The sequence below is a fragment of the Biomphalaria glabrata genome, chromosome 5, assembly GCF_947242115.1.
Source record: "Biomphalaria glabrata chromosome 5, xgBioGlab47.1, whole genome shotgun sequence".
NCBI lineage: Eukaryota > Metazoa > Mollusca > Gastropoda > Planorbidae > Biomphalaria > Biomphalaria glabrata.
Genome location: NC_074715.1, coordinates 19,152,768 through 19,180,282, shown reverse-complemented (window position 1 = coordinate 19,180,282; position 27,515 = coordinate 19,152,768). Strand labels below are relative to the sequence as shown.

The following is a 27,515-nucleotide window of genomic DNA, read 5'->3' as shown; positions in this document are numbered from 1 at the left end:
AACTAGAAGAGATATTGAAAATCCGACTTCACAATATTTTAGACCATTCAAAGTTCTGATGCAACGGCTACTTTTTTTTTTTCCTGAAAGCGAAAATTCTAATTTTTTAAAATCAATTATGCAAGCAGTTTTTTATAAGAAAAAGCTAATTAGTATGCATTATATGTTATAACTAATTTAAGACGAATAGTAATCTTATAAACATCATTTTCGTGAACATTTTTCTATATAGCGGAAATTTTTTTTTTTTTTTTTTTTTTGAGAATTCGAAAATGAGATTGAGCCTTTTCAAAGAAATTAACTTATTTAGTTCGAACCGAGGGTCCCGGGTTCGAATCCTGGTGAAGACTGGGATTTTCAACTTCTGAGTCTACCCAGCTCTAATAGGTACCTGACATTAGTTGGGGAAAAGCAAAGGCGGTTGGTCGTTGTGCTGGCTACATGACACCCTCGTTAACCGTAGGCCACAACGACAGATGAACTTTACATCATCTGCCCTATAGACCACAAACTAGTTAGGCCAGGTTCACATCTAACTTTACATTCACTTTCACGTATCCTTTGATCTACGGGACGGTTGGGGCACTATACAAGATCTGTTAACCTTCTTTCTCCATTTTTATCTCTCATTTGTCTTTGATATAATTTCATTCGGATGTTCTTTCTGAAAATATTTAAGCCTACCTGGGTGGACCACTGGTCGTGCGGTTTGTGCGCTGGACTGTCGTTTGGATTTATCGACGATCGAAGGTTCAAACCCTTCCTGCTCCCATCCCCCGTCGTCCTGCGGGAGGTTTGGACTAGGAAGTAAACTATCTTCAACTCTGAAGGATTATCCGAATTATGTAAAACATTTTACTTCGGAGGCCGATTTTGAGTTTGTGTTTCCACACAAACTGTCTTTTGTAACCTTGTTTAAAATTATTTTTGTGTGTGTGTAAGTATAGAAGGGTTGTTATGGTGAGGCCAAAAGAATAAGCATATGTATTTATCTACTGCCCTAATAGTCAACTGCAAATACCATGCATTTACTAGCTAGACTGTAATAGTAAGACACTGTATTAAAAAAATAAGAATAAAAATAAAAATAATTTAATAATCATCTTATAACTGCTGCCAAGGTGTAATAGCTAAAAGGTCAACAATTAAATCGCATGCTTGAGTGCATATGAAAAGCCTTGTTGACTTACCATTTCATCTGCCATAATACAGCCATAATTATTTTCAATTTGTTGACCAGTGACACAATCATACATAAACTTGACTCCCTGACAAAGAAACACAGTGATATTATTCTCCACCAATAAGAACACAAAAATTAAAACTCAATTTTTTTGTTTGTTTTCTAATATTAATATCTATACACTTAAAACAGTAAATTATTTGTATAATAATATTTTTTAATGTCTCAACATTTAAATTAATCTCATTTTGTTTATCAAGAAAAAATACCAAACCCAGCCAAATAGAGATTTTTGAAAATACCATTTGAATGAATTTTTTTTTTAAATTTTTTTTTACTAATTTAAAAGCAACTTAAATTGGTGCAAGTAATTTATGTGGTTGATGAGTGGTAAAGCGCTTGGCTTATGAACCTAGGGTCCAGGGTTTGAAGCTCTGTGAAGAATGGGATTTAAATTTTTGGGAACCTGAATTTAGTTGGTGAAAGTAAAGGCAGTTGGTGCTGGCCACATGGTCTCCTCTTTAACCATCAGTCATAGAAACAGATGACCTTTACATCAACTGCCCAATGGATTGCAAGGTCTGAAAGGGGTACTTTACCCTTTACTTAAATCTGTTATACAACAGAATTTCCAGAAATTAATACCTTTATTTCGTAGGTCATTCTCAACATACTGTTCTGATCATTTTTATCAGTTTTATATTATGGACATTCATTAAAAAAAGAAGATTATTGTGTTTTACACTATGAGTTACACAGATCTCTTTCTGTTAATCAGATATTACAAAGTAAGTTTTCTTGACTGATTCAGACGTGTTCAATAAATCTTTATGAATTAAGGTTTGGTTTTATAATCATAAAAAGGTCCTATACATGTAATTTTTTGTATCTAGTATTTTATTAAATATTATAAAAGGCTGATGCAAATGTTTAACAATAATTATTGTTCACAGGCGGTCATTTTTATATTTTTTTAAACATGAATTTGTTGATTTTTGCTAAGTCACAAAACATTTAGTTAGAAAAGAGATCATTTTCATGCATACTAAAGAAATAAATGAACAAAAAATGATCATACCTCTCTCTGATGAGGACGTAGCACTTTGGTCAAAATAGGATCAACAACAACATGAACAGGTAACTTTTCACTGAAAAAGCAAAATTTGTGCACACAATTTAAAAACAACAACTTTCTTATTGTTTGATATACTTCTAAGCAATAAAACAATTATTAAAGTAAATCTTACATGTCCATTTTCATCTGTTCATGTGCAGATAACTCTGGAGGGGAATATAGGACCAGTGCACCTTCTTCAAAGGGGTCATGAAGTGGTTGACGAGCACCTTGTCTCCGCACTCCCAAAGCCCTGTTTAAACCACCACCTAAACAGAAGTAGATGTTTAAAATTCAACCAAGGAAATTCCTTACATTTAAGAATATAAAAATGCAAGTAATAATAGTTCTTTTGTTGTTGTATGTGATGTTGTTTTAAAGATGTTGACAAAGTTTTTTCGGTAGAAAAAATACTCACAATTTTCTGTATTTTTATAACGTTCATTTGAAAAACGATTTAAAATTTTTCTAAATTTGTGAACAAAGTAGGAGAAGGTTTTTTATTTTGTTTATTTTAATTGAAGTACAGCATTAAAATAAAATAGTGTTGACAGTTAGTTACTGGTACCATGTATACAGAAAATTGAAAGCACATATTTTTTTCTTTTAGTTACAAAATGAAAGGGTTATAACAGTTTTGTTCAACTCTTTGCCCTAAATACCATTTTATTGTGTTTATGAAAAAAACAAACACCTAAGTTGAAAACTAAATTGGGCTAACCTTGATAATTTGGCAAGGGCACTTTGAATGGCTTAGAAAGTATCTTCTTAATTAGCTCCTCCTTAAATAAGAAATATTGAAAAGTAAAATATTTTATAATCTAAGAATGTAGCAAAATCTTAAATCTTCCAAATATCACAGTTAATTAAGATTAATGTTTGTAAATATAGTAATAATATATATAATATATTTTCATAATTAGAGTATGAAAAATCATTTAATGGCCATTAAAATATAGCTATATTGGTATATTACCAATGCAGTTAGACAATATCCTATACTATTTTTTTGTCAGTTCATATATTAAAAAATACCCCTAAAATAATGAAATAATTTTGAAATTAATTATTCTTCAGTTTGCTTCTAATGCTTGTTAAGTGCTTCAACAAAAAACCACATATTTTCAAACAAAAATGAATAAAGACTTCTATATGTTCTTAATGTTTTTAGATAGAAGAAATTAGTCTATGCTCCAAAACATATATTCAGATAAAATGTTTTGTTGTTTTTTAATGAAGTCTTGGTAACAAAAATTAAACATGAATTATGCTTGAATTTAATTCTTTAATGATAAGTTTGAAGCACTAATACATTTGTACCAGGATTCCATTCAAAACAAGCAACAATTTAAAAGTTGTCACATTTTATTTTCAACTTGCATGAAATAAAAATTTCTATACCAACTTTTTCACTACACACACTTATATATATCAATTGAACATTCCATTACTTTCTATTTTACATCTAGCTGAGCTGGTTATGTCATATTGTAAGACATAACTCATTATCAAAAGTCATTCTTCAAGGTACAGTGCATGAAGAAAGGGTCATCCAAAAAAAAAGCTGCCGACCAGGAAAAATGGAGGGATTTGGTTACACAAACTGTCACAGCACCCCTACGACAAAAGTCAAAGGACAGATGATGATGATAGCCTTTTCATTTGAATTCCTAAATACACTTCACCAAACACCCCTCCCTAATCAATTGCTATTCTGTCTGATCCCTTTCTCCTGCAAAGATGTGAAAGTAACAAGTCACAGATAGATGATTCTTAATATAGTTACTGATATATTTTTTAAAAAAGCTGTCTTAGTATCACATGATCAGCAGAGCTCATGATAAACTGACACATTGGACTTGACTTATTTTGTTTTAAACAGTCACAATAGTGAGATCACTAATTTCTGCCTAATTGTGTGGTATGCGCTCCAGGTTCGAACCTTTCCCACTGCCATTCTCTCTCATCTTGTGGATTTGGGCTAGGATGTAATTGTGTTCAGGAACATAAGAAACATGTAGAACATTTACAAACAAAGCACATAAGATGAATCATAAAGAATAATCTGTAAAAAAAAAAATTTTAATAAATAATTTTTTTGAATTGCTTCTGTGGTTACCAGTACTCACATGTGTTAATAAAAGGTTTTCCTCCTTACTGTTATATGGCTTTAGGAGGGTTAACGGTTGCCTGTAGGGAGACATATGCTCATTTGGGCTGAAAGGTGACTCAGTTTTATGTCGCTTGATCTATAAAGAATTTATTTTTAATCAAGAAGCAGCCATCAAAATAGGAATAAAGATATAAAATGATTACAACTGGAAAGGTCATCAAAAGCTGTTAATATGATTGGAACATGTAATTCACCATTTTATGGTGAAGTTTATTCAAAGTACACAATTTTGTGGGGTGGGGGGTTTAAAAAGTAGAAGTGCTGATTGATGCTGTACATGGCAGTGATCATTTTTTTTTACCTTCTTAGTTTATTCAATTTATTCAAGTAAACCAATAATTTTTATTCAACTTTTGTGTAGTTCCTGAATTTGTTTCAAATGTAAGTCAGACATTCTATTAACTTTATTAGGTTTAGGACATTCTACTTTCTTGTAGTTTTGTCAACTTTGCTAAAAATGCAAAATATTTGCTTTTTGTACCTCCCTTTTGAAATGTTCAATAACTAATAGCACAGCTAATACATTCAAGAAATCATATTGTGTAGGTGTATGCTTTTAGCAAGGTTCAAAAGTGGAGATTTTTTATGTAAATGTCCAGGTGATAAAAATGTTTAAAATCTGGCATAATTATGAGTAAGTACCATTTTCAAAAATTGGTTTGTGGACCTTCTATCTTATGTTAAAATCAACAATAATAATTGAAATTCATCATATCTCAGATTGGAAGGTGGTGATGAAATGAGCCTAACCTCATAATGGGCATTAGATCTAGCTCAAGGGATAGGTGCAAATAAGTTTCCCTAAAGCAAAAGGACTTCTGTTTCTGTGGGTATAGGTTAACGAGAATGCAGTGTGGTCAGACCAACAAAAGTTGCTCAACTTTCCCCAAAAAATGTAACTGAATAAAACGATACAAGCTTTATTATAAGGAGAAGCCTTTTATAAAGCTGATTTTATCACAATTTAGTGCTTTTCTACAAGTTCCAACAATATTTGTCTCAACTAAATTGGAAGTTTTTTTTTCTTTTGACTAATTATGACCTTTTGAGGATCCTAATTGTTCATAGGATCTGTCAATTTGTCCTAAATTGTATTTAAAAAAAAAAAAATAAATAAAATACCTGACTTTTTCTTTTATGTTCATCTTCTTCCAAGTCTCTGTTCCTTTTTATAATATCTAGGCCCCTTTGGCTTGGTGCTTGACTTCTTCTCTGTTAAAATGATAATAATTGTATAAGTCTGAGGCATAGCAAGACATTGTGAAATTCTATCAGTGAATGGCAGAATTTGCTGGTCTTCTTATTTTCTTTACTACTAATATGCAATCATCTTTTTTGAATTAATGTCTGCATTTTATAACATTACATAGTTAAATTAGTTGCTTATTAGTTGAATGTTAAAACTTTGCATGAGGTCAAAAAAAAAAGTAAAGTTCCCGTTTCAGACCATGTGGTCTATAGGGCAGATGATGTAAAGGTCATCTGTTTCTGTGGCCTAGGGTTAACAAGGGTGTCACGTGGCCAGCACAACGACCAACCGCCTTTACTTTTCTCTAACTATTGTCAGGTACCCATTAGAGCTGGGTGGACTCAGAGGCGCCCGAAGATCCCGAAATTAAAAATCCCAGTCTTCACCAGGATTCAAACCTCAGTCCCTGGTTCGGAAGCCAAGCGCTCTACCACTCAGCCACCACCCCTCCATGAGGTCAAAGCTAGTACCCAAAAAGTAAGAAGCCCAAGCAGACAAGCTAAAATCCCATTTTAAAGTAATAGCTAAAAAAAACTATGACAAATATAAGTCCACTAAGCCTTTAGAATTTACCTTAATTGGGAGTGGTTTATTTAAAAAATGTACAAGAAAATGGATCTTTCTATCTACGTAGCCAGACTAGATTTTTATTTAATAAAATTATTTGTTTGTGGAGATTCTTCCCACATTACTTGATGTATATATATCGTGGTGACGGATGCCATGATTTTTCTTTTAAGCCAGTTATACTGTGTGGCTACATGATGCAGAATGATGCTCTATCATATGCTTCCCTCTCTCAGGTGGCCGAGTCAATGTTGTGGGCTTAGAGATGCTTTGAGGGTGCCCCTGAAGCATTTTCTTTGTCCAGCCTGTTCTTTTCTTAGATTACTTAGGAGTCTTTAAAGGATATGAGAGTCTTCTATCCTGCAGAAGTAACCTGCCCATAGCAATTGAGACTGCATCAGGATAGTGTGGATGCTTTGCAGTTCAACTCTTCTGGGGACTTTAAAGTCAGATATTTTGTCTTGCCATTTTGCATACAGTATTTTTGGGGGCAGATCATGTGAAACTGGTTCAGTTTTTGTGCATGTATTCTGTAAACTCAATTTTTCTGAGGCATAGGGGAGGGTAACAACCTGATAGACCCTTAGATTAGTGCTTGTGGTAATGCCTCGTCTATTTCACACATTTTTTAGACAGTCTGGCCTTCGGTATTCTCAAGTCAATTTCATTATTGATGTTTCTGTTCTGAGAGAGTGAGCTGCCAAGGTAGATGAAACTGTTCAGTGCATTTATTTTTCCTGTCCATTTATTTTGTTTAGATCCCAGTTTTCCCTGGAGCTGGCAAGTAAAAGACTTCATTCTTTTTTGTGTTTATAGTGATGCAGAAGTCTGAACCTGCTCTTGAAAATTTACAGACAAAGCTCTGCAGATCAGTTTTGGAGCAGGTATTAAGGGCACACTTGTATGCAAATAACAGGTCCCCAATTGTTGCTGATTTTGTTTTTGATTTGCTTTGAGCTGCCTCAGGTTGAATAAGTTAAATGTATGTATTCTGTTACTGTCACTATCTCTCAATGCATCTCTCAGCATAGTGGAGAACATATAGACTCTATGTATAATGAACAGCATGGGTTCCAGCCCAACCTTGTTTTACCCCATTTGATACTGCATTGGGATTGTGTGGATGCATGGCAGTTTCACTCTTCTGAGACTGAGGACTTCAGAGTCAGGTATTTTGTCTTGTCATTCAGTATTTTTCTGAGGCAGATCAAAAAGTCAGCTCCTGACTCCTGGGTAGAGAGAATGAGTCTCACTATGTGGGCCCATATTAGATAATCAAAGTTAGAGTATAAACTAGAGTCTAGAGATTGTAACTAATTAGCTGGTCTAGATTTTCATTTTGAGTATAGATTTTTGTTTAGATTCTAGAATCTAGATTTTCCTAGATCTAAATCTATATAGGTAGAGTCAAAATAATCTAAGAGTGTGAATTATTAAATTGTGATTTGCTCACCATAAAATTAAAATGACAGACTTTCTAGATCTAGAAAGATGATATAGATTCTAGATCTAGAATATTTCAAAATTTGTTGATTTGACAGATTTGTATTTAAATTCATTTAAAGTAACTTAGTAAGTAAGTAATCTAAGTCTAAGATTGAGAATGATAATTGAGATTTGCTCACCATATTAAAGACAGAGTATAAATGATAGACTCTCTATCAACTCTATGATGACTAGGTCCTAGGTCTAGAGTCACTAGATTGGAGATAGATGACTTAGATTCTAATAATTTTCTAATTCTAGATCACTAGATCAAATATACTCTAGTAATGCTATTTGTGCCAATTGATTGAATTGTCACTTTGTGGATCAGTCTAGAATTAGTCTAGATTGTCTAGATCTAGATAATTATAATTAGAATTTAGATCTATGATTCTATCATCAAATTGACTTGAATTGGAATCCAATCATCAATTCATGGATGATCAATATAAATATTTTAAAATATTGAATATGAATATAATAATAATTATATAGTTATATAGTAATATAGATCTAGAGTCTAGTCTAGATCTATAAATTTAAAATTACTATAATAATGATCAATTATTCAATATCATATATGTGATATCAAATCAATCATTAGAATCTATATTTCGACAATTTAGTCTATATAAATCATATTTAGACTATAAAATATTTATATTATGAATGTGACTATTCGCCTATTTAAATTTAAGGCTATTTTTAGTATTTTTTAACTATAATTTACTACAAGTTACAAGTCTATTAAAATTATCATAACAAATGATAATATCATTATATTTTTTTAATATCATATAGTGGCAGTGTCAAACAAAGTCATGAATTATGATCACGATGAAGTAGTCTTTACTGGAAATAAACGCCGAAACAGTGCTTATTCGACGTCAACATCCTTAAATTTTAAGGAAAGTTATTTATTTTTTGCTGCAAAATTGTAAATAGCCGCCATTCTATATTTATGTTTTTATTCTTTTCCGGGTCATTATACATTTGTAACAGGGAGGGAAAAAAAGCCCAAACACCATTCTACTAATTCTAGATGTCTATGTTGTCTAGAATCTAGATCTAGATCCTAATTTATAATTTTGTGTAGATCTATTTGAATTATTTAGCTTTTAGACCTAGATCTACTATTGTATAATTGTTCTTGAAACAACAACGGTGAATTATATTCTAGTTAAATATCTATGTTTTCTTAATATTGCAGCCGGTTTGAATGAGGAAAAGTCGATAGACTCTATATTTTTTTTGGCCAATCGCATTGGAATTGAAAGTGTGTGACCATAAAATATTTTGAGACTAGCCAACCTATCTGTGCGAGTTTTTACGAGACTTCCGACGCTAAATGTGGGTCATTGAGTGAGAGAAGAAATGGTCAAGTTGTGGAAATGTTATTTCAGAATTTGACCATTTCATGGACGTGTTAGGCCTAGCTGAAAAGTGGAATAATGGCACAAAAATTGAAGTTGCATAGTCCGGTTGGTGCAGAGCCTTTGATATTGAAATGGCCAGTTGCAACTTCGGTAAGTAGGCTTATATATATTCTATATAATATAATCTATACGACTACTAGTTAACTAGTACTAGTACTACTAGTAGTAAGTACTACTTAACTACTAGAACTAGATCTAGTAAAAGTACTAGACTAGTACTAGAATTTAACTAGAATCTAGTAGATCTATTGCTAGACTAGTACTAGTTTACTAGTAGATCTAATTCACTGTTCAGTCACTCAGACTCACTGTCTGTCAGTAATCTGAGTATTTAAGTATTATAATTATTAATTATAGTGACTAAAAGTCTAGATCTAATACATTGACATTACTCATCTATTTAAAGTCTATTACTAGATCTAGATCTAATACTAAACTGTCTAAACTAATAGACTCAACTCAATCATCATTTTATCATGGTATTCATTATTTTTATTCATATTTATTATTATATTCAATGATGAAACAATGTATAAATATAAAATGTATTCATTATTTCATTATTCATATCATTCATAACTTAAACTTAATTATTCAATAATTTATTTTAATATTGTTATTGATATTTATTATTACCATGACCAAGCTAATGAGAGCACGAATGATTATTATATAATATATATTGTAATCATGATAATGCCAGATAATGCTTTTAATGCTAGATTGACTCTAGGCTAGATCTAGAATCTAGACTAGAGACTCTACTAGAGGATAGATCTAGTGACCAATCTAGTCATTCTAGTCTAGTAACCACTGAACCAGTACTAGTCTCAGTTAAGTCTGTGAACTCCTCTGTGAAGTCTGTGTCTATTACTATGACTATGAGTATTGAGTATGACATGATTATGATATACTATACTTTACTAATTACTATAGATCTAGTTAAATCTATTTTTATCTAGAGATCTATGTCTATATAGATCTATTAGTATTTAATCTAGTAGATTATGATTATGTATTTACTTTAGTCTTGATTATTATAATTTTTCATTATCTTAGTTAATAGTTATTATGACAGATTATGTTAACTGTCTAGATATATTATAGACTTTGATATCTATAATCTATAGATAGGCAGTATAGGACATTCTAGATTTTGACTCTATAGTACTTAGGTTCAAATCCTATGCTGGTGAGTCCTGGTGAAGGCTGGGATTTTTATTTTTGAGATCTTTGGGTGCTTCTGAGTCCACCCAGCTCTAATGGATACCTGACAAATTTAGGACAGTAAATGCAAATGGTCATTGTTCTGCTCACATGACACCCTCATTAACCATAGGCCACAGAAACAGATTACCTTTACATTATCTGCCCTAGATATAGATCACAAGGTCTGAACTTTACTTTTTCTTTATATATATATATATATATATATATATATATATATATATATATATATATATATATATAGAGAGAGAGAGAGAGAGAGAGAGAGAGAGAGAGAGAGAGAGAGACTAGTAATATCTAATCTTGAGGCTGAGAATATAATTATGGATCAGATATATAAAGAGAGTCTAGACATAATCTATCTATATCTAGGGTAAAGCTGCCATATATATCGAATCACCCTTTTTTGTCTCCCATATTTTGATGCCATCATCCTATTTTCATCAATGTGTCTTTACTTTAATGGTATTACAGAAATACTGTGGTAGTACATGCATGATTCATTTTTTAATATTTAACATGTAGTACTTAGTTTTGCATTTCTATGGAAGATTTTAATTCTATTTGGTGTCAAAGTACACAGATATTCAGAGGTATGAAAGTGTTTTTTTTTTTTTTTTATCTCATACACGTAAATGATGGTGCTTCTGGTGCTTAGGCTTTTGTAAAGCCCCATGATGCAACAGCTGAGCAAGACCTATAAACATGTTTGGCTTCAGGATTGAAAGGGGAGCATATATATATATATATCAGTTCCCTTGCTATCCATTTTGAAACCTATGATTTATACCGAGGGGTGTTCTTAAGGTTTACTGTTCTGAAAATTTCCCCACATAGAAAATTTTATTTTGAGTGCTCATCTATTTTCTTGCAATGTATTTTAAATTTTTAAAGTAAATACAAGATTATTCAGTAAATTCTCAGTAGCTAAAAGACAATTTAAAACGATATCGTAGTCAGGAAAAAAATTTTTTTTGCTGAGGAGACACTTTAGCATACATGCCCCACACTGCTTTGATATCAGATGTTTTTTAACAAAGGGTAGTGAAAATTACAACATATAATAATATCTATTTTTACAGACCAATGAATGACGAGTATATATATATATATTTATATTTATATTTATATAATTTTTTTTTCTAGGCCTAACCATTAAACCTATAAAAATTAAAATGCAAAAAAAAAAAAATCATCACAACATGGCTTAATATGTTCAATAAGGCAGCTTTACTCTAGATGATACTGATAGATCTAGAACTTTCTATACATAATTTTTTTTTTTTTTCAAAACATTAAAGGTATGCATGAACAACTAAAGGCTGACAAAATAAAAATTCGTTATGAATTTCTTGATTTTTTTTTTCAAACCAAACAAAAGCCATAGCTATGCAAATTTCACAATGTCAGCATCGTCTTGAAACCTCCCAATACTCTACAATACTAGCTAGTCTCAGTGACAATACATAGCGATCCCAACCTTTTTAACCCACACATATGGAATTGAAACATGTATTTTAGGACACGTAATAAATGACCTTCCACTCCATGTGGCGAAGATTTTAAAATATCTCTAATTCCTTTTTTATTGCTCTAAATCTCATACAATTCTGTGTTAACTTATTTGGGCTTATTTTATGTGCTTCTAAAGTGTATCTAGAATGTTCTGGAAAAAATTTTGACATTGAAAAACACCGCTCTTGAGTTTGCATAAATATAAAATAATATTAAATAACTTGAATTAAAAAGTAAAGTTCCCTTTTCAGACCTTGCGATCTATAGGGCAGATGATATAAAGGTCATCTGTTTCTGTGGCCCACGGTTAACTGGGGTGTTATGTGACCAGCACAATAACCAACCGCCTTTACGTTTTCCTGACTAATGTAAGGTACTCATTAGAGCTGGGTGGACTCAAAGATCCGGAAATTAAAAATCCCTGTCTTCACCAGGATTTGAACCTGGGGCTTAAAAAGTTTACCACGCAGCCACAGCGCCTCCTAATGTGAATTAAAATTTGTTAATAATTTACCTTAAATTATTTAACAGAACATAATAGATCAGCATTTAAAAAAGAAATCAGCATAGTAAGTGAGTAGCAACGCATACCCCTCCAAACTTCTTTCGTATCCCTGGAGGTAGCGTACCCCACAATGGGAAACTCTGCTCTACTGTATTTAAGTATTGTATAAACCTACTATAGATTTGAGATTCAAGTTTATAATAAAACAAAGATTAGAATTCACTAAGATCTTCATTTTAGAATGGTTGTCTACAGATGAGATCTCACTTGTCTGCATTGACAGCAGTTACAATAAAAAGAGGAGATCTCTGCTCGTGGATATTCATGATACAATCTACATTATTAATGATGATGATAGTTTGGGGGGGGGGGGGGTACTTTTTTGTAACAACTTGCACAAAGAATTGAGGTTGTTGTATTTGCCCTGCCACTAGATCTAGATGTCTGCATTTAAATTTGTTTTGTATTATTTACTATTGTAGAAACTAATTATTGACCCTTCTTTGAATATTCTTTCCTGCCAGCCAGGTACTAATTTACAAAGCAACTGTTCAAGGTCTCAACTGAAAATTCCATCTCACCTGAAACACATTTTTTTTTCTCTTACCTTTGTTCAAACTTGCTGTTAGGCCTATCTATAATTATAAGACCAGATCTAGAATCTATAAATAAATCTCTCTTAAGAGTATAATTCTACTAACTAAACTTAGATCAGAAAAAAATGGTCCATAGATAGCAATTAGTCTTCATATAGGTCTAGAACCTAGAGTAGACTAAATAATTTTTTAAATTCATCATCTGTACTGTACTAATTAATAGCTGTCGATTTATCTCAGGTGGCAGAATCCCCCATTTTAATAAATATGTATATATATATCAAAGAATAGCTTTATTAGCAGTGCATTTTCTTACGCCTCACTGCAACTGTCATTGTCAATCAAAGTCTTCTTCAGTTTATTTTAGATCTAGTTATAGTGTCAGTGAAGGATCCTTTTCAGATACAATTTAAAAAGATATTGAAAAGATATTTGTTCTGAGAAGATAGTTGTTCTTGTAGAATGTTTTTAATGATCATACATTTCAAACAGGCTGTAAATAATTGTATACATCTATTTTTATTTTTTTTTCTATGAGCTGTAATTTAACTGAACATCTGCCTTTTAATTTTGTTTAACTTGGACTTAAATGTAATGTCTATCATATCTTGTACATTATCGTGTTCTAAGACTAGTGGTTTAACAGCTGTAGAGAGCTATAATAAATGCTAGAAATGCAAAATACTTTATTTAAATAGTTATATACACGAATAATGGTAAGGAATATTTGTAGATAAAGCAGATATTTCTTGTCATTATGTTGAAACAGAATTTTTTTAAGCATCAAATTAAAAAAAAGAATACATAAGTATACAAAAAGTTTGCAATGGTATATTTTTTCGTCATTTTTGTACTGTATGGTACTATGTCATTGCTAATTGATTCATGAATTATATGGTGAACTTATCAGTTATTATGCCTTACAGTTTGTTTTCAAGATTGAGATTTGGAGCTCAATGTCTCCATTGTACATCAGCTTCTACTTTCAGCACTCTACTTACTGGTCCTAAACAAATGAGCACAAAAAAAATAATTTAAACCATTGTTTGCACACAGGGCGAAACAATATTTTTGTTCTTGTTTCATTTTTATTGCTGATGAAGTGGCTTGAAAGATAAATATTTTGTTTATTGATGGCGCAGCACTTAAAACATATCAAGAAGCATTTAATGGTGATTAAAAAAAACATATGTTGCTCTAGCTTTAAATATTTTTGTGTTGCACTTAGAAAGCCTTTGGCATAGTCTAACTTTATAAACATATATATATATTTTTTTTACAGATAAAATTTCATGAATTGTTACGAAAAAAAATTTTAATAATTTTTCGGATATTACTTTTGTTTTTTGTTGTTTTTTTTAGAAGCTGCTTTGAAGTAAATGGAAATGAAGATGAAATATTGTAGCAATTTCCATGCTAATAACATAGTGATATTTGTAACACAATTTTTATTAAATGTGGAAATTTTTGTATGCTGCATTCAATTGCACCATAAAAAAGATTGTGCTAATTCGGTCTTTTTTTTTTTTCAGGAAGGCAAGGAGGGACCCGAAGAAATTGTTGACACCATAAGGTAGGTTATTTTCTTAACTACTAGCATTTAAGTGAAATTGTCACTGCTGAGATAGTCAAAATCTAGTGTACACTGAATTGCATTCTACCACATCAGACACCCTCCTTCCTCTTTTGTTTTTCCTCTCCCATTGAAACTGGCTCCATACTCCACCCCCCTCCAACCCCACTGAAACAAGCATATTTTACCACCTCAGAAATCTTGCTCCTTTTTTTCTTTGAAACTTTACCATTTCAGACATCTTTCCCCCAGTGAAACTGGCATACTTTACCACCTCAGACATCTTTCCCCCAGTGAAACTGGCATACTTTACCACCTCAGACAGCTTTCCCCCAGTGAAACTGGCATACTTTACCACCTCAGACATCTTTCCCCCAGTGAAACTGGCATACTTTACCACCTCAGACATCTTCCTTTGATTTTCTCCTCCCTTATTTTACCACCTCAGACATCTTCCTTTGATTTTCTCCTCACTTACTTTACCACCTCAGACATCTTCCTTTGATTTACTCCTCACTTACTTTACCACCTCAGACATCTTCCTATGATTTTCTCCTCACTTACTTTACCACCTCAGACATCTTCCTTTGATTTTCTCCTCACTTACTTTACCACCTCAGACATCTTCCTTTGATTTTCTCCTCACTTACTTTACCACCTCAGACATCTTCCTTTGATTTACTCCTCACTTACTTTACCACCTCAGACATCTTCCTTTGATTTTCTCCTCACTTACTTTACCACCTCAGACATCTTCCTTTGATTTTCTCCTCACTTACTTTACCACCTCAGACATCTTCCTTTGATTTTCTCCTCACTTACTTTACCACCTCAGACATCTTCCTTTGATTTTCTCCTCACTTACTTTACCACCTCAGACATCTTCCTTTGATTTTCTCCTCACTTACTTTACCACCTCAGACATCTTCCTTTGATTTTCTCCTTACTTACTTTACCACCTCAGACATCTTCCTTTGATTTTCTCCTCACTTACTTTACCACCTCAGACATCTTCCTTTGATTTTCTCCTCACTTACTTTACCACCTCAGACATCTTCCTTTGATTTACTCCTCACTTACTTTACCACCTCAGACATCTTCCTTTGATTTACTCCTCACTTACTTTACCACCTCAGACATCTTCCTTTGATTTTCTCCTCACTTACTTTACCACCTCAGACATCTTCCTTTGATTTACTCCTCACTTACTTTACCACCTCAGACATCTTCCTTTGATTTACTCCTCACTTACTTTACCACCTCAGACATCTTCCTTTGATTTTTTCCCCACTGAAACTGGCATGTTTTGCCACTACCATTATTTTTCAGTAAAAACAATGCTCACATGCACAAATATTAATAAAAATAAATGTTTAAAAATAAGTCAGAACATGTATGAATATATTCTTACCAGTTAAATATACATATTACGTACTTCATAGATGCCCATCCTAATTCGGGCTTTCGGGCCATTTTAATGTTGCTGGCCACATCTACGAAAAGGAACTAAAACGAAATGAAATCGACCTGAAACTATTTGATTAGAAACTTACAATAATAATTGGGATGTTGGAAGCTTATTTTTTGTACTGAAAACGACTTAATTTATGTATTTATGTGAGCTAAATTGTAGCAAGCTTTATTACCGACTCATTTTCATGTCTCTTTTTGGCAAATCCTTCAATCTATAGCCGTAGTTTAATATTTGCCGCTCAAACCAAGAATGCCGTCATATTTGTTTCTTAATGCGGTCATATTTGTTTCATAATGCGTTTATCTTTAAAAAAAAACAGCTAAAATTTCTTAATAAAACAAATTTGTTGGGTTATTATCATGTTCCACCAAAAAAAAAAAAAAAAGATCCATCTACTTTTCCTGGTAGATTCTACATTCAGAAACCCTTGTCATTAACGCACAAATGTTAAAAGTCATGGTACTAATAATAGAAATAGTGAGGGCCCTAACGTAAGTATAAAGATACATTTATTTTTCAACCTCTTTTTTTATGAAGGGTAGATTTTCTACTCTTTGTGCCGACGTTTCGGTGGGCCTGGATCTGGCCTGCGGTTTGTATTTTGGGCATCACTGACATACTTCATTGAAATCTGATCTACAGATGCGCATACATATCAGTCACATACAACTAAACTATGCTTGGCATCAATTCATATTTGAATAGTGTGATCATGTTCATGTATGTTTACTTATGCTTAGCAGGTTTCATAGAATGAAACTTTTTCTGTGAAAAGAAGAAAAATGCAGAAAAGGTTGATACATTGTATTCCGTCTTGTCTATTGTTAAAATAAAAAAAAATCTCTAGTGTAGTAGTTCCTTGTATTTCTACTAAAGATTGATCCGGTTTTCCAACCATTCAAATGGTCTATTGGCGTGTATATACAAAGAAAAAAAAAGAGCGAGTTAACAAATCTAGATATTGGACTGTCATAGGCATACAACTGAAGCTGGGTCATGGTGGACCGCTGTCTTGTACATGTTTAACTGTATTGTTCATTTCTTATCTGTTTTGTTGTTTATCTTAAGTATCTAGTGTTAGCTGATTCAGAAGAAACAATTACAAGGCCAACTTTTGAAAGGCGACGACTGCTAATTGAGCTCCATGTACAAGGATATAAATATACCTAAAAATAAAAACGCCTAACAATGTGGTCGGAAGTTACATTGGTCAGTGCCTTTCTCATTCCCTTCAGAAATGGATTCTGGACTTCAGGAAATCTCTTGCGTATTGGACAGAATTGTTCAAAACTAGAGACCTCCAAGTGCAATGTGAATCAATTTGATCAAATTGTGGCAGTGTTGAGACTAACAGCAGGCACTTATGTAATGAAACATTCCTGTGAGCATTTAATCTATTAACCTAGTGGCAGGGGAGGGGCTTCCACTCTCCAGTTACATTCTATCGAGTTGACAGGTTTAGTGTGGTTTCATAATGTCGCAAACACCTGCATTTTGTCGTCTTGTTCTGGTCGAAATGTAAAGGGCTTGAAAGATATTAACTCAATTGATGCACGTTGGCTGGAATTCTAAGAACCATTGTGGCCTAGATAATGTACTCTTGTGACACGCCAATCAAACAGAAGTCGGTCAATTGAAAAAAAAAAGTATAACGGAACCAGAATTGAAAGAAAAAAAAGGGGGATGGGGGTTATCAAGTGCCTGGTGAGTTTTCAACCATCAACGAATAGCTTTGATTTAAAAAACATTTTTTTTGCGTAGACTTGGGGATTTGGGTCAGTCCCAACCAAAGTGAAGCTATTTCCCCCATCTGGGGTGAGTTGAGGAGGGTGCTCTAGCTGCACTGTGGTAGAACTGACCCAGTAACGCTGTGAATTGATTATACGCGGGACCAGTGCTGGGAAGAACTAATCGATTGGGCTAAGGCGCAGGGAAAGGGCGGAATGGCATGTGTGATGGGAGGGGCGACTGAAAGCCTAGCCTGGCTTTTTCCTTTTTTTTTTTTAACCTGACATCAACGTCCTACGTCAGCAGTTTTATCGCCGCCGGTATCTGCATTGACCAGTCGGTTGGCAAGTGATCTTTTTGATCTCTGACAAGAGTATCGCATGCAGACGCTGGGGGTGGATGACCTACTTCACTTTCAGGCAGATACCTGCTCCTTCCCATTCATCTGTGTAAACTCTTGGCATCACAACCTCGCTAACACAAGCACGGTTTAAAGTTAAGAATAGATCAAGACTAAAAGATTGGATAATCTGTGGTTTTAAGCCCCACCCCTCCCTTTTCCATAAAAAAAAAAGGACTGAGGAAGATGGTTGGTTGACTGTGAGTTTGAAGTGGATTATCAGCACTCCCGTTGGACGTCACCCTCGTGAAGAGATACTATCTTGTCCTTAGGAGACTGGTGGATGTCAGTTCTAGATTTACTGTTGGCTTTTGTTCAAACGTCGTGTCTAGATAACATTAGTAAGTACAGGAACTAATTGACATAACCATACGTGGGAGGGGGGTGATAACACTGCTGTAAAAAAAAACAAAGAAAACCTTAGGTAACTTATTCAGATACAAGGCCCATATCTTCCGCTCTGTATTTATTCATTTATTGTGAGTGATTGTTCATGAACCCACCGTATCCTCGAATTTTCTCACCCACCTTCACCTGTCCTATAGTCTGTTGAACCTTTGGGTCATACATAGGATCTGTTGACCGCCTTTCTCTATTCCTCTGTCTTTTGCCTTTATCTCTCAATGACTGGCCCTTCCATTCTTTTCTCTTGTCTTCCCTTAGTTTTCTCTGTCGGCATATTTCTCCTGGTACTGTTCCCTTTGCAAGCCCTGGGGACCTTTTGATAGGGCCATGAAGTTTTACTTTGCGTTTTAACAGTAGTTAGCAGGTCATCGTGGGGCCCTATTTCTGTTTGTAATCCTATTTCTGTATGATGCGTTCTTAGTATGTGTTACCTAGGATCTTTCTGCAGCATCTCAATTCCATTGATAGGATCCTCCTCCAGGAGACCGTAGAGTGTTATGGGCAAAATTACAGGAAGTGGTCATAAAGTCCCGAAAAAGGACATCCTTGTGGTACAAGGAGACTGGAGTACCAAACCATATCCTCAAATGTTCTCACACATTTCCTGCTAATTTTTCCGCTTTTCGCTTTTTTTTTTTTTTTTTTTTTTTTTTTTTAAATTATTTATGTTGCAAAAGCCCAGTTGAATGAATGAATGTCCAGGACATGAAAGTGATTTCTAAACGTTATGTTGTTTTTCTAATTAGTGCTGTGCAGGCAGGTCGATGACAACTTTTTGTCCTTCTTAACCTTTGTTGGATACTCCCCCGGTGTAGCTGGAAATGTTTTGGTTGTTTGTCTGGGAGAGCTGTATGCTGTTTAGAAGTTTTGGGGAGTTCTTGTCTCAACTCTACTGTTCTTTGTTGTAACGGCACGAGCACAGATGGCGTCTAGGTGCGGCTTTGGTTGGAAGGCGTCAATTATCTCCCACAGCAGCTCATTGTCATCCTATGCCAACTTTAGAATAGCTTTAATTCGATAGTTTATCGATCCCATTCATTGGGGGTGGGGTGTTGAGGAAATGAAAGATGGGCTGGTTCTAATTATGATCGGGCTGTATCTTCCAAGTGGGGGGGGGGGGGGGGTCAGGTGTGTTAGCGGTGACGCTTGGCTGGTTGTCTGCCCCTTTTGTCTTATCTTGAGGCCTATCTAGAAGGTACCTCACAATGCCACTGGAGATTATGTGCATTTAATATTTATCTACACAGAGATGAACCGAACAAATCTTCTTTTTAAATGGAAGTGGTCTCCTTACACACGTGGTTGTCAGGACAAAAAGGTTGTTACTAAATGGTAGTTTGTGTGTGTGTGGGGGGAGGGTCTTTTTTTTTTTACATTATTATGTTCAATGATACCATTTGGGTGTAATACAACACGTTTATTGGATTGTTATATTCGGACTGTGGCCTTGTTGTTGTATTGCAATCTAAGAGGACGTGATCTGTGTAACTCTAGAGTCAATTGTTCTCTGATGACGTTCAAAAAAAAAAAAGCAATATTAATATGTTAGTGCTGAATTGAGCTATGAATTCCCACCTTGTGAATGACTGCTTATGGCAGTTGGAGCAAGTTACCTGTATGGCAACTAGGCAACAGTGACATTACACTCCAGCTAGCTCATACAACTGTAGACTAAACAGAGTGCTGCTGGCTGCATCGTCGTCGCCAGCACCAAAAAAAAAGTGGCTTTATTCGTCCCTGACGTTATCCTAGTGGCAGCTAGTTTGGGATTCCCCTTTCACACAAACACGCACGCACACACACACACACACACACCGTTCTGTTGAGCGGAACAGGTGAGCTACTTGCTCATTGCAACGGAGATACCATTTGGTTAGAATTGTCTGTAGACTGAGTTCAGCTCTTAACTATTTAGAGACATCAATGCACTAGGTAAACGTACTGAAAACCATACTGACCATATCTTTCAGCACACTTCATAGTGGCCACGGTCAACTAGATCTAGGTACTCCATTAGAACTCTACGCTTCTGGCAAATAAGAGACATCAGGTTGCTAACATAAAGCTAATGTAAATGAGTGCAGCTAGAGTTTCAAACCGTGTACTTGTGCACTAGCTTGCTGATCTAGGGATTTTATATCTGGTGTGTACTAGATTGAAAGAGAATAAGGCACCGGTTATAAGATTTGAAGTTCTTTCAGCAATGGCATTGTATTTGTCTTTGAATTGTTCATGTACCACAGACTTTATGCACTAAAGTTAAAGTCGTAGGGATTTGTACACATTTCTATATTTGTTTTATATAGACTATATATATCTATGGTGTCCGTTAGGTGTCGTGTCAGGGCTTGTCATCCTCCCCCTCCCCGCTATCTCCAAAGTTTTGGTACTAGAGCAGGAACATTTTTTTTTTGCTGCTGTAAGGTAAGTCTCGTGGCAGACATACTTGTGACATACTTTCATGACACGGGCTGTCTGTCCGGGGGGGGGGGGGAGTTATCGAGCGGTAACCGCATTTTCCTTACTGTTGTAGGCTTAGGGTTAGAGGGACGTGACCTACATGTAGACATTGCCATGTGTGTAGGTTCTACCTCCAGTTTGATTCGTTAAAACCTTTGAAGTTCTAGTAGCCACTTTTAAGGCAAATCATTAGTTGCTACCACACGTAGATCTAGATTTACACAAACAGTCACTGAACGAAAATAGTTATTCATAGCAGTTATTTATATACTTTTTCCTGATACCCTTTTCAAAATATTTTCTCTAGATCTACATATAAAGCTTAGCGTATACGTTATAAATAGCTATAGTAAGGTTTTCTTTGAAAACAAAATTTGACTAAGAGGTTTTTCATTACAAAAGGTCCTCACTGATACATGAATGTGCTTGTAATAGTTCGCAGATTGTTTTTTTTTTTTAGTCTTGTACTATTTCGAGTGTCGTCCTGGGCACTGCTGTCAAATAGTGCTAATTCTACTGAACAACTTGGACTACAGAACAAGCAAGAAATGATTGTCCCTAGCAAGGTTGAAAAAATAGAATTACCCATCTCTTTATATACTCCTACAACGGCAGAGTTTGAAGGGGCTTAGAATTTGTTTTATATACATAGCACAATCTACTAGTCAACTGGTCATCGTTGCTTTGTTTAGCCCTAGATCTAACCTTTCAACAATTGTAATACCTAGTAAGTAGTTGAACTTCACTGTAAAGTTGTGACTTTAAAGTGATCAGCAAAATATACTCTTTGAAAAAGTCAATAAATCTTGATTAGGTGTGCAATGCGTGGCAACATGCCCGTTTTGTGACCAAAAATAATCATTGACATGTCTGTTCTGTTTGATCAAAGCAATCGATTACAAGTTTGATGCCTGACTTGCTTGTGTCCAGAGTCTAAGTGACGAAAAGTAATGATATGTATGATTAATGTGACATCATGTCTGTTTATGTCATCAAATTAATGGCATGTATGATTGATGTGTGACATCATGTCTGTTTATGTCATCAAATGAATGGCATGTATGATTGATGTGTGACATCATGTCTGTTTATGTCATCAAATGAATGGCATGTATGATTGATGTGTGACATCATGTCTGTTTATGTCATCAAATGAATGGCATGTATGATTGATGTGTTCTACGTTACCAAAGATTTATGCGCGGGTTGCCTGTTTAACCAAACCTATATTGAGTTATTGGAATAGATGTGTTGTTGTTTTTTCTGAAGTTGCATTCTGTGCTCGTGGCGCTCTTTGACCATGTGTCGTCATTTTAAAAACTCAATAATTTGGACAATTAGCGTCCACTGAGTTCTATTTATAACGTCCATACTCGTCATCTACTACTTCAAATCACTCAATGCGTCATTGTCCACAATATTCGTGTAAACTTGTTTCAAAACTTAGCACACTTCAATCAAATGAATCATTCCAATTGGGGAAACCTGTTCCTACAAAACAAAGGAACTAACGATGTAACAACACATATTTTTTGTTACCATGTCAATATGTTTTCAAAGAATGGTCTCACTTGTTATGGTACTATTTGGGGCATAGTTTTTTGTTTGTCAGGACAACTACAAATTAACTGGCATTTATTTCTTTTAGTGAGCGCCTTTTTTTTTCTTTGTTTAGTGTTCAAACCCCCCTGCGCTCCTCTCTTCCCTTTTCTTTTGGAAATTGATCTCTTGTCCGTGGCAGCGCGCTCCAGCTTTGTAAGTGTGTGTGTGTGTGCTTCTTACGTCAGAGTCGCGAGGTCATTTTTTCCCCCCATATGCGACAGGTTAGTCTCGGTGACATCGCGTGGGACTAGGAAGAAAGAGAGGCGCGAGCGGGAAACCTACGTCAGTTGACTTTTAATAAGAATAAAATGAAGTTTATTGTTGCTACTATCATGCGATGACGGGTCGCATTCAGGCTCAGCCCTACACGTGCTTAGTTTCTACTAGTCATTGTGTGCTCTAGCTCATAGTCTTGGCTTAAATACTTTGAAAGACTGGGAAAGGGGTGGCGGGATAGAGAAAACAACTCTAGGTCTATGTATTGCTAGCTTTGTGAACGAGAGGACAATCACTAGACATTTTCTCTTTAGGCCAAACAGTTTTATAAATGATTGTAGATTTCTACTTTTTTTCTGTTTAAAAAAAATGTTGCTTGCCTGCAATCTAATTCTTAGGATTTTTTGTTGTTGTTGTTGTTGTTGGGCTGCTACTAAAAACATGGGGGGGGGGGGGGGGTGCGGAAGAAGAACAATTTACTTTGCATGGTTTCACTTTCAAAATTCCAGCAGGCCTTTGAGACCTCAAGAAATTAACAAAAATGTTGTCAAGTAGACAAAGGCAGTTGGTTTGAATCTCGGTGAAGAATATGATTTTGAATATCGGGATTTAAATGCAGCCCTGAGTCCAGCCAGCTCTAATGGGTACCTGACTTAAGTTGGGAAAGTAAAGGCAGTTGGTTATTGTGCTGGGCACATGACACCCTGCTCGTTAACCATTGGCCAAAAACAGATGACCTTAGCGCCATCTGCCCTATAGATCGCGAGGTCTGAAAGGGGAACTTGACTGTTACTTACTATGCATTATGGAGTGATACATATGACTGGAGTGCTTTGATTCAAATATCTCAACCATCTATTGGCTCACTATGATTAGTAGCTATTTCAAAGCAATGTTTCTTTAAGAAGAAACAAAAAGCATTAAAGTCACCACTGAAGTTTAATGTTTTTTTGTAACCAATTATTGTTAAAATAATATGTCAGCAGAATTATAAATATCTGGTGGCATATTAACAGGAATTAATCAAGATTAAAATGTTAGCTTTTTTAAGTGTCCTCCATAGGGAAAAGTGCAAATCGTTTTAATGTAATCCCACCATCATGTTGAAAACTTTAAGGGACTATTAAAATTTTGATTGAAAATTAGGCTGAAATAGGTGCAAATCTTTAAAGATAAAATCATGAAGAAACAAGATGTGATATTTTTAAAAGAAAGGAGAAGGAAAAGTAAACAATTTTTATGAAATGAGAGTCTCAATTTCCCCCCTGAAAAACATTGATATTTATTTTTAATTAGGATACATAAATCAGTTATTTGAAAACATGCAATGATTAATTGCTTTAAAAAAAAATCATTCAATTTGTGGACAGTAAAATGAATAGTTCCATTAATAGTTTGTTATTTCTTAAGAGCATTACAATGTGTGTTGTACAAGTCTGGAAGGGAGGGGGGGGGGAGAGAAGAAGATATAGCATTGGTTTATCTATAATGATGGTTACAGCTTTCCCACCTGGGTTGAGACTTTTATGATCTTATTTAACAGTTTAGTTGGAAGAGTGAGAGAGAGACATAGGTGTTAAAATTCTATTAGAAATGTATTTTGGGGTTGGAGTGAGCTTAAAGCTTATCACACACAGCAGTGAGTAAGTCTGGCTGCTCTAGTTACCAGGTTGTTAAAATCAGATTAAATGTTCCTATGTCCATTACCTGTAAAGCAGTTGGCTGCCATCCTTCTGTTCATTTCACACTGAAGCTGATAGGTCAACCAACTTTACTTGGAGTTACCATTTGTTGTGCAGGGTTCAGGTGGTTCAGTCGTAGTCCTAGATATTCTGGCTATAATATATAAATATCATACTGCAGACCACATATTCAATTCAATAATTGAACCTGCCCCCTGAATGTCTATCTCTCTGGGACAGGGGGGGGGGGGGGGGGGTGTCATTTGTGTTCATTAAATATTAAAAAAGAAAACCTACATGAATATTTGACATAGTATGAAGTCAAAATATTTTGAATTTTATTTTTTCAAAAAATAGTTTATAGTATCTTTGAAGCCCTCTTGTTTTGGTCCAAGCAAGAACTTCATCCTATGATGATTATCTTAGTTTTATAGGTAGTGATATAGAATAATTATCTTATTTGTCACAGAACTTTCCCAAAAGTAAATTTCATTTTAAGCAATTGACTCACTTTAAAGGTTGTTGTTTTTGTTTTTTTGTCCTGCCAGATTGGTTTGTGATGATTTCTCCGAGCTTAAGACAGCACTGGAAACAAAGATACTGAAGCCTGGGGAGGATGTCTCAAGGTAAATTAGTTTGACCTGTTGTATTCTTCTTTGTTATTTACCGAAATCTGCATTAGTTATTAGATCTAGACCAACATAATAATTTAGGTAAAATTTCTCAAATATATTTGTTGTTTGTCTAACAGTTATGACTATGAACAGACAAAAAGCCTGTGTGAAAGGTACAACAAAGCAATAGAAGGCATCAGGCAGTTGGTAAGTATTTTTTTAACATTAGTTTCTGTTCAAACTTTGTTGTGTGGGGCCTGTTTAATATTATTTTTTTTTACGTTTTAAAACTGGTTTATCTTTATAAATTATACAATATTTTAAATTGTAACAATTGCCAATTTTACTGTTGCTGAAATATACATATTTGCTATTTTAAATTAAGTTAAAAAGTCATAAATTACAGTTAAAACATGCAGAGACACACACACAAACTATTATAATAATTTGTTTGATACAGGGCTGGAGAGTCTGTAACACAGTGTTTTTGTCTTTTTCTATTGACACCACCTCACTCCTTTCCTGCTGCCAGAAAAAAATGTAGTTCTTGCCCTAGCAAAGCAGTGTTCTGCACAATATACCTCTAAAGGGACGCCCTACAGAATTGCTGCTATAGCATTTTTCATCCAATAGAGCATAAGCTAGAACTTTCAGTTAATGGGGTAGATACAGATGTGGGAATTTATGGTCTAAATTGGATTTGGTTTATTTAGTTACAAGCTCTGCTGTGGCCTCGGTTACTTCTAATGCTAACTTGGCAGCCCATCTTAAAATCTGTCTCTATTCAATATCATGTGACTTGATTTGTCCTTGTCCTCAGATGAAAGGTTCTGCCAAACAAAGACAGTTCAACAAACGAGCCTCCATGATGCAGCTCAAGCATATACTTCAGCAGTGTTACAACCATTCAGTCACTGACCCAGAAAAGTTGAACCACTATGAACCTTTCTCACCAGAGGTAGAAAAATTACTAGGATTTTTGTTTTAGGCATTGTAATATTTCAGATGATTTTGTAGATCTTCCATCATTACAAGATGTTGTTGTTTAAAGTACTGTTGCAACTAGAAATGTTATTATTGTTTATTAATGTGTGAATATTTTGTCATTGACTTCACCAGGTGTATGGAGAAACCAGCTTTGAGTTAGTTGAGCAAATGATCAAATCAGTCAAGTTCACAGAGTCAGATTACTTTATAGACCTTGGCAGTGGTAAGCAATTGATATTAGCTTACCTCTTAGTCAACCAATTAAAACACTATCCCTTTCAAACCTATGGGCTTAGTTGTAGCACTAACTTGGCTGAGGGTCACTGGTCACACTTTTATCACCTGCCCCATGGATCTTTGCAGTTTTGATGGAAGCTTGTTATTTTATCAATATTAAAAATAAACAACACTAGAAAGCAATATATATGTTACAAATAAAATTAAAAAAACAGTTGTCGAATATTGCTATGAAAAAAAATATTGACTCATTTACATTATGGAGAAATCTGTTTTAATGCAATTCTAATTTTCAAGAAATGACTTAAAAATAATCAATGTTGATTGCTTTAAGATTAAAAGTAACTTAGTTAACATTTTTTTTTTATTATGACATATTGAAGAACCCTATGATATAATATGTTATATAATATGTATCTTTTGTCATTCAGGAGTAGGTCAAGTTATACTTCAAGTCTCTGCTGCTACCAACTGCAAGTTTTGTTACGGTGTTGAAAAGGCTGAGTGGCCTGCAGAGTATGCCGTGGTTAGTTGCAATGAAAGTAGCTCATGCTGTTTAAGTAGTAGTTTTCAGCTGCTTACATTTTTTTATTGAAACTCTAATGTTTTACTTTATTACAATATTACCTTGAATATGTTATGTTAATGCTATCGCTTTGCATTTCTGTGAAGGGAATGGAAAGAGAGTTTCACAGATGGATGAAGTGGTATGGAAAAGAGCATGGAGACTTTCTGGTAAGAATTATTTCTTAAATTGTATAGTAATGGGTCCTAAGATTCAACTTTAAGGAGTTTTATTGTTGATTGCTGGAACATTAATCACTTCAAGTTGTGATATGTGACAATGCTTTATGCTGTTTATTCAGAGCATCACTGGTTTGAACATGTAGCCAACATGTCTCTACACTTCTGGGATATTTGTTTATTGACATGTTACTTCCGGAAGACATTGTATTTAAATATGATCCTCTGACTCAATGAAACAAAAACAGATTTTGGTTGTTAAGAAAATACAAAGAATAACAAATGACTTCATTTTTTAAAATTATGTATGTTTTTTTTTTTTAAAGTAAAAGATATCTCATGT

General features: G+C 34.3%; 2 protein-coding genes across 8 annotated transcripts in view; one reads left to right on the top strand and one right to left on the bottom strand.

Annotated features, from left to right (window-relative positions):
* The window catches only part of LOC106066848 (DNA repair and recombination protein RAD54-like), a 29,144-nt gene extending 8,537 nt beyond the window's left edge, over window positions 1–20,607 (bottom strand). Inside the window, exons 1-8 of one of the 4 annotated variants that reach the window (XM_056029324.1) lie at window positions 8,896–9,016; window positions 7,912–7,984; window positions 5,593–5,682; window positions 4,427–4,546; window positions 3,019–3,079; window positions 2,431–2,566; window positions 2,262–2,331; window positions 1,191–1,268 (exon numbers count right to left, since the gene is read on the bottom strand). In XM_056029324.1, coding sequence (XP_055885299.1) covers window positions 1,191–1,268; window positions 2,262–2,331; window positions 2,431–2,566; window positions 3,019–3,079; window positions 4,427–4,546; window positions 5,593–5,682; window positions 7,912–7,914 — 558 coding nt within the window. In that variant the 5' untranslated portion in view covers window positions 7,915–7,984; window positions 8,896–9,016. Of the gene's footprint in view, window positions 1–1,190; window positions 1,269–2,261; window positions 2,332–2,430; window positions 2,567–3,018; window positions 3,080–4,426; window positions 4,547–5,592; window positions 5,683–7,911; window positions 7,985–8,624; window positions 8,761–8,895; window positions 9,017–20,588 lie in introns of those variants that run through there. The other 3 variants (XM_056029323.1, XM_013225943.2, XM_056029325.1) reach the window with 3 other exon arrangements.
* Window positions 9,056–27,515, top strand: part of LOC106066828 (uncharacterized) — a 40,241-nt gene continuing 21,781 nt past the window's right edge. Inside the window, exons 1-8 of one of the 4 annotated variants that reach the window (XM_056029321.1) lie at window positions 9,056–9,297; window positions 14,583–14,623; window positions 25,139–25,216; window positions 25,342–25,411; window positions 26,025–26,162; window positions 26,324–26,414; window positions 26,860–26,954; window positions 27,101–27,163. In XM_056029321.1, coding sequence (XP_055885296.1) covers window positions 9,223–9,297; window positions 14,583–14,623; window positions 25,139–25,216; window positions 25,342–25,411; window positions 26,025–26,162; window positions 26,324–26,414; window positions 26,860–26,954; window positions 27,101–27,163 — 651 coding nt within the window. In that variant the 5' untranslated portion in view covers window positions 9,056–9,222. The remainder of the gene's footprint in view (window positions 9,298–14,582; window positions 14,624–25,138; window positions 25,217–25,341; window positions 25,412–26,024; window positions 26,163–26,323; window positions 26,415–26,859; window positions 26,955–27,100; window positions 27,164–27,515) is intronic. The other 3 variants (XM_056029322.1, XM_056029319.1, XM_056029320.1) reach the window with 3 other exon arrangements.